At 39.8% G+C, this 14,870-nt stretch overlaps 1 protein-coding gene across 2 annotated transcripts; it reads left to right on the top strand.

Moving 5' to 3' along the window:
- Window positions 1-7,265: 7,265 nt before the first annotated feature.
- Window positions 7,266-10,235, top strand: LOC122024500 (RNA-binding protein 24-like). 2 transcript variants are annotated; one of them, XM_042583141.1, is made up of 6 exons: window positions 7,266-7,643; window positions 7,754-7,886; window positions 8,297-8,441; window positions 8,663-8,702; window positions 8,766-9,045; window positions 9,137-10,235. In XM_042583141.1, the coding sequence occupies exons 1-6, from the start codon at window positions 7,461-7,463 to the stop codon at window positions 9,247-9,249; spliced, it is 894 nt and encodes a 297-aa protein (XP_042439075.1). In that variant the 5' UTR covers window positions 7,266-7,460; the 3' UTR covers window positions 9,250-10,235. The 2 variants fall into 2 exon arrangements, with proteins under 2 accessions (XP_042439075.1, XP_042439076.1); XM_042583142.1 differs by having other exon boundaries at window positions 7,267-7,643; window positions 9,117-10,235.
- Window positions 10,236-14,870: the final 4,635 nt, after the last annotated feature.

Genomic DNA, 14,870 nt, shown 5'->3' on the forward strand with positions numbered 1-14,870 from the left:
AGTGGGCTTGACCACTTGGGACTTAGGTTTGTGACCCAAACCTTTCTTGTCCTTGGGCTTTGGTTTTTGACCCTTAAACCCTAGAGATGACTTCTCCAAGTTCTTAAGAGCCTTTTCCAAAGTATCAAGTCTTGACCTCAAGACTTGATTCTCCTTTTCTAATACCTCAATTTTTGATTTGTCATTTTTCTTTGAGGTATTCCTAGGCATGTGTCTAGTTGTTTTGGGGTTTCTACCTAGGTTCTCCTTAGCCTTAGATGAGTTAATTCTAGGGTTAGCATTTCTAGAATTGTTCTTATCTAGGCTAACATGCTTGGCTCCTAAGCACATGTATTGATTCCTAAGGTTATCATGCTTGTTATTATCGACAAGTGCAATAAAATTCCTAGCATGCATTTTATTAGAGTTGCAAAAATGAACCTTAGAGGTTACCTTAGGGTTTGCCTTAGCTCCCCCTATCGATGTGCATCCCTTGTCCTTGTGAGGTTGCCTCCCCCTTGGACAATGGCTCCTATAGTGTCCCCTTCGCTTGCATTGGAAGCACACTACGTGCTCCTTGCCTTTGCGTATCGGGACTCCTGCTTTCTTGACCTTTGGTGCCGGTGGAGTCTTTCTTACCCTCTTTGGACACTTACTCTTGTAGTGCCCAAATTCCCTACACTCAAAACACATTATATGCAATTTACTTGAAATTAACATGTTTGAGTTACCTAGGTTTGAAGATGGATGAATGCTCTTTTCTTCATCCCTTCCGGAGGTAGATGCTTCTTCTTCTTGCTCCAATCTTGAAGAAGTGCTCTCATCCTCTTCTTCCTTAGATGTTGAGTAACCCTCAACTTCTAATTCCTCTCCTCCATGGTGTGAGCTACTTAGCTCACTTGACTCCTCTTCATGGCTTGAAGTGGAGCTCTCCTCATGGAACTTGGCCAAGTTGTTCCACAATTCCTTGGCGTTGTTGTACCTATCTATCTTGCACAAAACATTATTAGGTAACTCAAATTCAATAATTTTTGTTACCTCGTCATTGATTTCGGATTGTCGGATTTGCTCTTTCGTCCACTCCTTCTTCTTGATAGGTTTTCCTTCCTCATCCATCGGAGGGGAAAACCCTTCTTGTACACAAAACCAATTTAACATATTAGTCCTAAGAAAATACATCATCCTTACCCTCCAATACGTGAAGTTGTCGTGAGACTCGTAGAAGGGTTGAATCGTGATATCTTCTCCATAGAGATCCATCTCTAGCCCGTGCTCCCCCGGGTGTTGATCCGTCAAAGAGCGGCCTCGCTCTGATACCACTTGTTGGGATCCTTCGTACGGCTAGAGAGGGGGGGGGGTGTGAATAGCCGACCCCAAATCTTTGCTCGTTTCTTTCTACAAATTAGGTTAGCAGCGGAAATAACAAAAGGAAACGAAAACAAAACAAACCAAACCTCAACTCGTCGATGTAACGAGGTTCGGAGATGAAACTCCTACTCCTCGGCGTGTCCGTAAGGTGGACGAAGCCTATCAATCCGTCGGTGGATGAGTCCCCGGAAAACCGGCTAATACAATATACTCCTTGTGGGTGGAGAAACCTCGCCACAATATTCTTGCAACAGCAAGAAAGGAATACAACAAGAAATACAAGAAGACAAGAACAATAAATGTAAAAACACAGGTTTTCTTGCCTCCTCGCCGACTGGATTCGTTGAAGCAGCAGCTCCTCAGAACACCTACAACAGCAGGATATCCCAGTCGAGAAGCTCACGCGAAGCTTGTGAAGAAGAGCTCAACAAAGCTCAAGCACCGGAACAGCAGCTCTGTAGAAGAAGAGAAGAGGAAGAAGAAGTAGTGCGGCTACAGCCCTCGACCCCTTTATACCTGAAGAAGAAACTAGCAGATCCATGCTTCCCTCGATCGGTCCGCAGACCGATCGAGCAGGGCTGCGGACCGATTAGCATGTCCTGATCGGTCCCGGACCGATCAGGGTGGAGAATCCTGATCGGTCCGTGGACCGATCAGAACCTCCGATCGGTCCATAGACCGATCAGGCTTCACTGGCTGTCAGTCGATCGGTCCGCCGATCGATCAATGAGCGGTGGATCGGTCGCAGACCGATCCACGGCTTTCTTCTCGCAGTTGCGTTGCCTCGATCGGTCTCCGCATCGATCAGATTATAATCGATGAGCCATCGATTCGATTCGATCGGTCACCGCACCGATCGTGGCAAACGCATATCACCGGATCGGTCACCATCCGATCCAACTCCAGGTTTAGAGTGCCTCTCTAACCTAGTTCGAGAACGAGCCACCGAGCCCTCTCCGACTCCATATGCCAAGCTTCACTCACTTGGACTTCTCAACACCGGATGTCCGATCACCCTTGATCCATCTGGATTTTCCCTTGCCCGCTTTACTCACGAGGACTTTCCACCGCTTCACTCACCAGGATTTCCACACCGCCTAACATCCCGTTAGGACTTTCCCACCGCCTGGCTTCACTCGCCAGACTTTCCAACCGCCTAACATCCCGTTAGGACTTTCCCATCAGTCCCCTCACTTGGACTTTTCCGTGCCAAGTCTCCATACTTGGACTTTTCCAGTGCCAAGTCTCCATACTTGGACTTTTCGCGTGCCAAGCTCCCTGCTTGGACTTTTCCGTGCCAAGTCTCCATACTTGGACTTTTCCAGTGCCAAGCTCCCTACTTGGACTTTTCCGTGCCAAGTCTCCATACTTGGACTTTTCCCGAATCAGGTCAACCAGGTCAACCCTGACCTACGGTTGCACCAATAATCTCCCAAACATCTATTCTTGTCCCACATCAAGAATAGAACTCTCTCACGAGTGTCAAACATCAACATGCAACACAACTAGGTCAACCTTGACCTAAGGTTGCACCGACAATCTTCCCAAGTCAAACATCAAAATACAACTCGAGTCACGTCAACTCGAGTCGGGTCAACCAGGTCAACCTTGACCTAAGGTTGCACCAACACATCGCTCGGAGGTGCCTCCAAGGAGGTTGAAGGCACCTTCAAGAGGATAGAACTTATCCTCCAGTAATAAGAATTTATCCTTATCAACGGGTACTGGAGACGTCTCCAACCAACTTGAGAGCACCTTCTATGAAGGCGCGAGGGTGCCTTCCATCTTCCTTGAGGGTGCCTTCCATCAGTTAGCTTGAACGGTTAACCTTCAAGAAAGTTTAAATTTTCCTTGCTCTTCCTTTTTGGGTGATACTCTGACCATTCGGAGTTGAGCTCACCCAAACCCAATTCCGACCATCTCTTTGAGCTGGCTTCCTCCCCGGCTTCTCGTCCCTCGGATATGTCATGCGCATCCTTCTTGTCTACCGGTGTACTCTTTTGCAACTTCTCATCTCTCGAATGTACCAAACCCATCAACTCCCTTCTCATGTCATCCTTCTCGCCTGTTGCATCTTCCGCTAAATTTCTTGTGTTCCTAAGTTCATGTACACTTAGACACAAGGCATCAAAACACAACATGACCTAAATTGACTACATCAAAACCAACCTGGGGTACTTACACCTATATTCCATATTTTAAATATTAGATTATTAGTTTTTCTATCATATTTATTCTTATCTAACCTATGGTGTGAGAACTCTTGCCTATTTAACACTACACCCAAGTTCTCATAGAGATGTAGTGGTCCTTGTCGATACGTTACAGTCAGACACTGCAATGCGAACTCTTGTATATTTAGCACTATACCCAAATTCTGGAGTTCAATTGTTCAATTATTAAATATTTGGTCAAATCAGTTGCAAAGAGTTGGTTCACCCACTAATGCTTCTGGAGAGGAAGGATTGGACTATTATACACAATCTTAATTATTTTACATTGCAAGAAATTATTTTCATGATTTGAATCTGTCACATCTCGAGTGTAATTCCCTCGTATTAAAAGGTATCCCACTTCTTGATCAAAGGAGAAGCATGAACAATACCTTAGGATGATTTTATAAACACAATGAAAGGAATGCATGTATATGTAAAGTTCACTAAAAGTGTTTTTTGACTTGCTTCCGTGGGATTTCTGAGACATATTGTTTCTATTGGTTCTGGTGCGGCTGGCTAGAGGAGGTGAATAGCCTGAAATAAGAGTTAGAAATTTCTCTTACTTGGAACTTAACAAGGACACAAATATTAGATAATTAACATAAAATAAATGAACAACATAAAATAAAAGAGGCAGAGATTTTACTTAGTTATAGTGTAGGTGGTTGTTAATCCAAGAGAGTTGCAAAGCTCTACTACAAATATCTCCTTTGTTGAAGGCGGAGAAGCCTCTTATACTTTTTGAAAAGCTTAGGTATTGGCTAGAAATTGAATACAGAAGTTGTTATTGAGTTCTTATTCATTTCCTATCTCTAGGGGGTTTTTTATAGCTTCTAAAAAACTCTATCTGTAACTTGAAGGCACTTTTAGGTAGGTCAAAGACGCCATCCATAAGATAAGTTTTATCATCGAAGATAAAATTTTATCTTTCGCGAACGACCACTTGAAGGCGCCTCTAATAGGCTGGAAGACGCCTTTGACACTATTTATGGAAGGATCCTTCTAAGCCATTGAAGGCGCTTTGCTTGAGGCAGATCAGCACATGGATGATGCTTTGGTTAATCAGAGTTTAGCTCACCCGAACTCAACTTTGACCTTCTCCTTGAGCAGGCTTCCTCCCATGCTTATTATCGCTTGAATGTTGCGCACGTTCTTCTCATCCACAGATGTATTTTTCCACAACACCTCATCCCATAAATGCATTGAGCTCGTCGGCTCCCTTGTTCTACCATCCTTCTCGCTAGCTGCGTCTTCCGTTCGAGTTCTTGTGTTCCTAAGCTCCTACACACTTAGACACAAGGATCAAATATACAAGACCTAACTTAACTTGGTTGACCACATCAAAACTACCATGGGATATTTACAGTTTCTAGCTGTCGAGCGATTTCAATAGTCCCCTAAAAGATTGAAATGGTTGTCAGATGGGAACAAGCAAAGTCAGTGTAGGAAATTCATAATTTTTTGGACTAGATGGTTACTATCGGTGTTTTATTGAAGGATTTTCTAGCATTGTTGCACCTTTGACCCGATTGTGACACCGAATAGGATAGCAATTATCTTATGGGCAGATGAGAAGGAAGATTGAGGAGAAAGCAAACAAGAGAACTTGAAGAAAATAATGAGAAAAATTCGTCGTTTGCTAAAAAATGAAACTTTATTATTAATTGAGGGATGATTCCTCATACAACTAGACAGGAGTTTATATAGATTGTAGACTCTAAGATAAAATAAATCCTAGTATATGAATCTCAATTTCAATCTTACAGAAAAAGAAAAGAGATATTCTTAGAAAAAGAAATTTCTAGATAGAAATTAAAATTAATAAAAAAAAAATTATTTTAATTAGTCTAATTATAACCTATAATTACTAAGAATATAAAAAAATACTCTAAAAATTATAAAAATAAAAATTACTAAAAATAGTAATAAAATCTTCGGAGGCTCGGATGAGGGCCTAAATAATAAAATTTGGGCCAAAAAAATTGATGATTACGGAAACCTAGTAACAAACATAGATTTTCAAATTCTGTATGTATGACCATAGACAAAACTTGATTCCGAATTCTGAATCTAAAGTTATAACTATTTGAAGTTTAAGGAGTCATGTTGAGTCGGTTCTGTATCAAATTGACAAAAAAATAGGTCAGGTTTACATGATTTTAGGCGTGTGAAGTAAGTTTTCAAGAGATTGATCCTTCTGAAGAGAATGAATTCGTTCTTCACACGAATACATCTATTAAGGATTAAAGATAGTTTTAATGTAGCATAATCAAGTGATAGCTTCTCGTTAACTTAAAAATCATGAGAAAATTATCCTATACATCATTTATAATTAACCGCCATTATTTTTACCCTCAAGAATACATAGCAAAATTCATGATTTAAAAACACATGGTAATAATTTTACGATTCTCTCCCTATACGTTCCGTTGAAAAAAAAATTGGCCCCTTATAGAAATACTAAATAGGATTCATTCACGACAACACATGTATTGAAAACAAAAAACAAAAACAAAACAAAATAAAATAAAAGGTCGACTCACGAATGGATTAGAAAATTCAATTTAGCATTCCTATATCCATCAATATTCTTTCTTCTCAGAAACTAGTAGGAAACCCTAAAATAAATCTTATTTTATTTTTTTTCTAATATAAAAAGTCGATCGATGACGATCTGTCTGTCACAAATCAATTTTGCTTGCCTCATCTCCTCAAACTAAAAAAATTGAAGAAAAGGAAGAAGAGAAAAACACGACAAGGACAGAAAATCCACCGTGAAACGTAACTGAACAGCACAACAATCCGGCATTATCCAAATTAATTAAACTAGATTCTGGCACCAACTGCTTCCATATTCCCCTCTGGACATTCCCCGTTCCGTTGTGATGTAAAATTAAATGTGATAATGTTCCTCTATCCGCTATCCGCCCTAAGTTTTATAAAAAATGAGATTATCCAGGTTGTTTCCCAAATATTCATGATGTATTTATAAAAAATTTTCTTCTAAATGAGGGGTGTAATCAAATGATGCTAGACTTTTGAGCTGACCGTTACGTGCGCTTTTCGATTTATCCTGATAGTCGATGGAAAATTTCCGTGGAATCGAACTGATCATCTCAGGCTCGACGTTACCCAGCCTGATTAATTTTTTTTTTTTCTTGTAAAATACGAGTGAGTAACTTTTTGGATGGAAAAAACTTAATCCCAAAAATAATCTAAATATTTTATCTTAAATTTTAGATAGGATAGTTAAAAAAAATTTTAGCACAACTATTTTATCGATTTACTAAATTTAATATTTATAAATAATATTTCTCTAAATTTAAAGAATAAGTTACATCCTCCAAATATTATAGAGAAAGAAACAAAATAGAAAAGTTATTTGATTCACCCGTAATTATTTATGATCTCCTTAGATTCATCTTTCTATCCAGATTATAATTTAGATTGAGACAGACGACAAAAACCACCGCAATGGGTTCATAGCTAGGCTTTCGTGTGAACTGAGATCACAAGCAATTACGATCGGTGTTCGCTATCTGATAATAAGCCCCACACATGGCAGCCTAATGACATGGGCACGCTGGTCATTTCACGCACAACCAGAGCTGGCGATGGTGTTAATCGACAAGATGCGGGCCATGGCCACACCAACAATATTCAACCGCACCAGCAGAGTATATATAATGCAATAGGTCCTACTCCTTGCGGTCTCTTTCCCTTTCCTTCCTTTACCTTTTTTTCCCTTCCTTCCCTCCTTCCCTTCTCTCTCTCTTTCTTTCTCTCTAGATCTCTCTCTCCTTTAATTTCCCTTCTGAATTCCTCGCAGTTCGGTGGTGTGTTGTTGTTGGTGTTGGTGGTGGGGGAAGGAGAAAGGCAGGGGAATCGAGGAAGAAGATGACTAGTGCTCAGGCAGCTGGCCAATTCGGAGACACCACTTACACCAAGGTCTTCGTCGGGGGGCTGGCTTGGGAGACGCAGAGAGACACCATGAAGAAGTACTTCGAGCAGTTCGGAGACATCCTGGAGGCCGTCGTCATCACTGACAAGAACACCGGAAGATCCAAAGGCTATGGCTTTGTGAGTATATATATTTCACTTCTTTTTCTTTTCCTTTAATCAGAATCTTAAACTTGCATTTATTCCACCTCGAGGATTTTTTTTGGTAGAAAATAATAATAATTATTCAGGTGACTTTTCGTGAGCCGGAGTCTGCTATGAGAGCTTGCATCGATCCTGCTCCGGTGATCGACGGAAGGAGGGCTAATTGTAACCTTGCTTCCTTGGGGGTTCAGAGATCTAAGCCTACAACACCTCTTCATGGTAATAATATACTATTTTACGAGATTTTTTTTTTGTGTGTATGTTTTTTGTCGTTGTTTTGTTTATGATCTATTTGATTCCTCCCTCCGTGTTTCTCTCAGACATATATAAACAACTTTGTACCTCATATTCAGCATGCGTTCTGGTAATTATAAATATTCTACCCAAATGAGCTGTATCTCGATCATTAGTTCATTACCATGAGTGGTTTGCATGATTATCTTCAAAAAACATGCATAAAATATATATCGGTGTTAAAGAGTACGATCTGAAAACCAGTTTTGCATAATCGTTAATTATATTACAGCTAGCTACAGAGATAATTATCCATTAAAAAAAAGAAGTTTGGTCAGTTACAGAGCTGTATTTAACTCTCTTGGACTGAGGTTAATCATTAGTTTTAATCACAGGAGGAGGAGGAGGGAGCAGGAACTTTAGGGTAATGAAATCATTTCAAGGTGGAACAGGAGCAGCTTTTGCTTCGCCTGCTGCTGCAACCTTCCCTCCCCATTATGCCATCCACCACCAAGGCCAGCTTCCTTACTATGTCTACGGGTAAGCATGCAATGCAAGCTGTAAAGAAGCCACGCTGCTCTGGTGCCACCACGTGCATGCATGCCCACACATGGTCGACATCTTGCATGCTAGCTAGCTTCTTAAAGCAGCCATGGTGGCCTGCCCCTCTCCCTACCTCTTTCTGCATCATGCATGCATACCATTTCCTTCATCAACATGTTTATACTAATTGCATGACTTAAAAGCTCGACAATTTTCAGGTTCTCGCCATACTCTAGCGAGTACAACTATCATGCTACGGTATGTCCCCACTTTTGTTCTAATCCATCCTTTTAATGGAGTCACTGATGACTCTGTTTGCAGTCCGACTACCAGAGCTACTACAACATGTATGGTGGAGCAGCGGCTGCTCAGTACCCGCTCTATGGTGGAGCAGGAGCAGCAGCAGCAGCTGCAGCTGGCTACTACCCTTACATCCAATTCGGACAGGGCGGCGGCGGAGGCGGCGGCGGCGCCGCCGCTTACGCCCAGGGCCAAGGCTACGGCATGCAGTTCCCCCAAATGTTTCACTACTCCGCTGTCACCGCCCAGCTCTACGGGGGCGTGCCCATCTCCCTGGCGCCCAGTCCCACGGCGCAAGCAGGTTGGCCGCCTTCTGCTTGCTCTCCTCTGATTTCTTTCAACTCGATCGAGGCGTACTAATAGCTTCAGCAGTGTCCTTTGCTATCAAACAGGCATGACAATGGCTGTCACTGCTCCCACCCTGCCGAGCCCTCCAGCATCCTATCGCTACAGAGTTATTCCTCCTCACTTCTCTGCAACTGCGCCGGAGCAACCCTTGGCCTAACCATGGTTTCCCTCAGTCTTCATCTCTATCTGTTTGCAAGTGTCGTACGTATTTTTGTCAGTCTCTTCACTAACATTTACCAAGCTCCCTCCCATGGTTCTGTTTTAGACCAAGGGATGGGGCGTTCATGGTCAGATCACTGTGGTGATTGGATATCTACCCACAGGTAGGGCACTATACCTTAAGAAACAAAGGTAGCTAACAAGATCATCTGGCTTCTCAGCCAGCCAGCCAGCCATCCATGATTATTCCATCTGATTACTAATAACCCAATTGCTCGTGGTGAGCTTTGAGCTAAAATCGGCCTGAGATGGCCTTAATTGACTTCAATTCTTACTGTTGTAGTTCCATTCAGGCCAACTTCAAGGTGAGGAATGCCCTGTCGTGGTCATTATTAGTTAAACTCGACAATTATTTAACTACCATCTACTGTAAGGACTCTTTTCGGTGTGACTAACCATTCATCTTTCCAAGAATATTTAAGGCGAGATGACTTCACTGACCCTGCTTTCTGTTGATTAGTTTCTTGAGTGTACATTTGTGGTTAGGCTCCAGGGGGAGTTCTAGCCCCTGCAAAAGTAGGCGTGGAGGAGAGCCAGTGTTTGTTTTTGGCATTTGGCTCTTCTCCCTGTCCTTCCTAACAATATGAGCTTCGCATATGGCTGTGGAGCTCTGTAGTTCAGCTCAATGGACCACGGAGAGATATTTTTGGTCTCAGGGGTTCATCTAACAGTGCCACTTCAACCATGGTTAGGTCCAAGAGATTCTCTCCCTCTGTCTATCTCTCTCTTTATCTGTGTCTGCCTGTCTGTCGCTGTTTAAGTTTGGAAAGACATATGTCAATGTTTGACTAGCTATTGTTTCCTTGTCGATGTTAAATGTTTAGGAATTCAGCAGTTACTATTTCTATGTGCTATGTAATCGAGAACTGGATGCTGTAATAATTTAGCTAATATGCTACTCTTTAGAGTAATCTGCTTTCCTTATGCCGCGCAACTGCTGAAATTTTGCTATCTATCATGACTTTCTGTGCTTCACTGGATGGGCATGAATCCAGTAGCAAAATTGTGAGATCTCCAATAACAATTTGCCATTTGCCGCTTCAACCATGGTTAGGCCCAAGAGACTCTCTGTCTATCTATCTCTTTATTTGTGTCTGTCTGTCGCTGTTTAAGTTTGGAAAGACATGTCAATGTTTGAGTAGCTATTGTTTCCTTGTCGATGTTAGATGTTTAGGAATTAATTATCGTACAAAATTATATGATTATCTGTTAATTATCTATTCAAGATGATGGAAAATAAAATGTAATTTTAATATTATTTGATTTAACTTAGGTTATGCAATAATTTAGTTTAATATTTATTAATTTACCTGTCATTAACCTTCCACCGCGGTACCAAATCCATGCTAGGTCTATCTTTTTATCGAATTAAAAAATACTAATTTTATCAATTAATTTCTGTTTTGATAAAAATAAATTAAAATTATTTTTATGTTTCGAAACATAAAATTGTCAGTAATCCTAAAGATTTTTGTCAAAGTCAAATTGAAACACTTTGATTAGGATAAAGATTTTCACCTATAAGATATTTGCAGTGTAATTACAATAAATATTTTTAATCATATAGCATTTATTTTCAAATTAATTATTAAAAATAGTTTTCAAGTCTTAACAATCTTACTGATTTTTCTCACCATCCAAAATATAATGGCAACTTTCCAAAAAATCAGATTTTTTAAAATTAATTTTCAAAAAATTTAAATTACAATTTTTGATAAAAAAAAATTCATAAAAAATCAGATAATTGAAAAAAAAAATCTAATTTTTTTTTTACTCTAATAGAAAACATAACGTAACTCATTATCACAAAAAAATTTTATATTTTTGAAAAATAAATTTTCTAAATACTTTTTATCGTCAAAACTCATTTTTTTAAAAGAAGAATTTTAAAAATAAATATATCAAATAGAAGATTTTAAAAATATTTTTATAAGTAAATAATATTTTTGTTTTGCATAGGAAAATTTTCAATACAAAAGAATGCATGCGAAATAGTTAATTTGATAAATAAAATTAAAAACTAAAGCATATTAAATTTAATGTATGCATAAAAATTAATTTAATTTATACTAAGTATGATTTAAGAATTTAAAATAAATTCTTATCTACTAGATTTATGGAAAAAAATTTGTGGGATATATTTTCTTTTCACTTTTATAATTTGGCCTCTATATTTTCATAAATATCAGTTAAGGCCTTTATAATTTCTAAAATTTAGAATAGGAGAATTTAAATATGCTAAATTTTTAAGATATTCTATTTGTTCTTTTAATTTTACATTTTCATTTTTAACTTTATCAAATTCAGTGGACATGTTTTAGCTAAGATAGTTTTTAAATTTATATTTTCCTTTTTCAATTTGATATTCTTAGTTTTAAGTTTACATAATGATTTAAACATTATACCTGAATATATTTGATCAGGAGATAGAAGGTATACCTTACTTACCAAATCTAATATGAAGATGAATTTTCCCTTTATTACTATTTTCTTCAGATGTACCTCCCCCTTCATGGATGCTCTCCTTTTGGTGACTCGCCATTAATGCTAGTTTGACATACTCCTCCATTTCAAACTTTGATGATGACTCATCCGACATTGCCATCATATTCTTGTGCTTTGATTTGCTTGGCCCTTTGTTTTTCTCCTTTCTTTTCAACTTTAGGCAATCATCCTTGATGTGTCCTTCTTTTTGGTAGTTATAGCAGATGACTTTCCTCTTTCCCAGAAGAAACTTCTTGGCCTGCGACTTGTTAAATTTGTTAGATTTAATAAACTTTGAAAATTTTCTTACCATAAAAGTTGCTTCGTCTTTGTTTAACGATGTGTCAAACTCCCGGCTAGGCAAAATCTGGCCGAGCCCAAGGACACAACTTCACAAAGACCTTAATATACGATTGACTAGATAAAGGTCGGTCAAACGTAAGGCTCTTTTTGCATGCCTAGCCAAGTAAAGGCTGATTGGGCTTAGCGCCCTTAGCCTCGTAAAGATCTTAATATACGACCGGTCAGATAAAGGCCGGTCGAATGTAAGGCTCTTTGTGCACGCTTAGCCGGGCAAAGGTCGGTCGGGCTTAGCTCCCTTAGCCTCGTAAAGATCTTAATATAAGATCGATTGGTTAAAGGTCGGTCAAACATAAGGCTCTCTATATACACCCGGCCGGATAAAGATCGGGCGGGCTTAAAGACACTTAGCCTCATAAACCTCTTTATATAGATTGGCTGGATAAAGGTCAGTCGAACATAATATTTTCTGTGTGCGCTCAGTCGGGCAAAGACCGGGCAGCTTAAAGACACTTAACCTCATAAACCTCTTTATACTAGATCGGTTGGATGAAGGTCGGTCGAACATAAGGCTCTCAATGTACACCCGGCCGAACAAAGACTGGGCGAGCTTAAAGACACTCATCCTTAGGAAACACTGCATATACAGTCGACCGAACAAAGGCCGATCATATTTAAGTTACTTGATGTCATATGGTCCCTAAAATAAAGCTCTAACATACATGATGTATCATATGACTTCTTGAATGGATCTTTGGCATATTGTGGGTACTATATTAGTCTCTGAACATATCTTGGCAATATTTAACACACAACAGAGCATATTGATACCAATACAGGTTAAAGGTGCTTCATTTCATAGTGTTTACTATAAATGTCTGGCCAAATGAAAGATCAGTCTAAAATATATTCAATGAAAGACATTCTAGTTAAATAGTCGGCTCAAGGACCGACCGAGATATATTTAGCAAACAAGCAGCAGACAACATTTTGATAGCCTGTCAAAGTTGTCGGGAAATATTCTTTGGGTGGATTTCCTCACTAATTGATCCGTTACAACAATATACTCCAACAATCTCATCAAAGGGCTAAGCCATAAACGACAAAAGAGTTACATTTGTAGGTAGGAAAAAGATCCCTTGGACTATCATTGCAGACTGTACTCTTTCCATCACCTAACAAACTCTGACACAAGGGGTCACCTCATGATCGCGGAGGTTGTGAGAGGTGGTATATAAAGGGGGGATCCTTTTCATTGGAAAGGTATGCAATTGACATCATCTACACCTTACTCTCGTGCGAGCACTTTCTCTACTGTTCGTCATTCTTCTATATGGTGTCGTACTGACTTGAGCATTGGAGGGCCCTGCCAGAAACTCCTTCCCTGATCTTTGGTCACTAACGTCTTATTGGATTGTCTGACTGTGTGCAAGATCGGGGGAAAGTTCCATTCCAAATTAAAGAAGTCATCCATCGGTCAACAAATCATCCATCAGAACTAGTGCGTCATCTCCCTAGCCTTCAGACAGGATCAACAGAGATCAAGGCGGCGACACGAGGTTCATCTGACAGCAGAGGCAGAGGGGCTCCGGTGCGGGATGACTACAGGGCTCATCCAAAGGAGGAGGCTTAAGGGTGTGTTTGGTTGGGGGTTATCGTTGATAACCTTGATAGGTTATCAACAAAATGCTTGTTTGGTTTAGGTAATGAGCGATTTCTGGTAATGAGCAATTCTCACCACATTAGTGATTTGGGAATATAACTCGGAACCAGAAAATCTTAGAAGCCTAAGGTTTTTTATGATTCCAAGATTATCAAATTATTGTTTCCAAAATTTCCCTCTACAAACCTAACATTTTAAGACTGACACTAACAAAACCAATGTCAAGCAAAATCGTATTAAAAGGCTACATCAACAACTTTGCCGTACTAAAGAAAGGGTTTTGGGGGAGAGCATCAGGCAATCGATTCCAACATAAGCGATCAATCAACGACGCTCTTTCTCAAGTAACTCATCAAGAGGATGTCTGTACACGAGAATTCATCGAGGTTAGAAAAGGATTGCTCTTAGAAACTAATATAATTTCAAAAACCAGTCACACAATCAACAAGATCAAATTTGATCGACATAGAAAAACTTGGGTAAACATTAAAGCGGAGAACCAATAACTCAAGAACGGGGGCGGGCCTGAACGAGTCCTTGACCTCTGTCTTTGGCAGAGAGACAAACTCGTGTTGCAGTATCTAGTGGGGAATGAGAAGGGGTCTTGGTCTACATGTCTAAAACAGGTAGCTCAAAATTTGAGTGTCATTGAGCTTGAAGCTTAGAAAGATCAGACCTTAGTATATGTCTAATTGGTTAGAGGGTGACCTTAGTCTCTATTTGTGCAAGTCATGAGGCTCCGGGAGAAAGCTAGCCCGATGCCAATGAACCTCAATTTCTCTGCTTGCTCCGCGGTGCTGAAGGTCAATCACAAGGGTAAATTAGTAAATACAAAACTCGTGTTGCAGTATCTAGTGGGGAATGAGAAGGGGTCTTGGTCTACATGTCTAAAACAGGTAGCTCAAAATTTGAGTGTCATTGAGCTTGAAGCTTAGAAAGATCAGACCTTAGTATATGTCTAATTGGTTAGAGGGTGACCTTAGTCTCTATTTGTGCAAGTCATGAGGCTCCGGGAGAAAGCTAGCCCGATGCCAATGAACCTCAATTTCTCTGCTTGCTCCTCGGTGCTGAAGGTCAATCACAAGGGTAAATTAGTAAATACAAAACTAGGT

The sequence above is a fragment of the Zingiber officinale genome, chromosome 9B (assembly GCF_018446385.1).
Source record: "Zingiber officinale cultivar Zhangliang chromosome 9B, Zo_v1.1, whole genome shotgun sequence".
NCBI classification, from domain to species: Eukaryota; Viridiplantae; Streptophyta; class Magnoliopsida; order Zingiberales; family Zingiberaceae; genus Zingiber; species Zingiber officinale.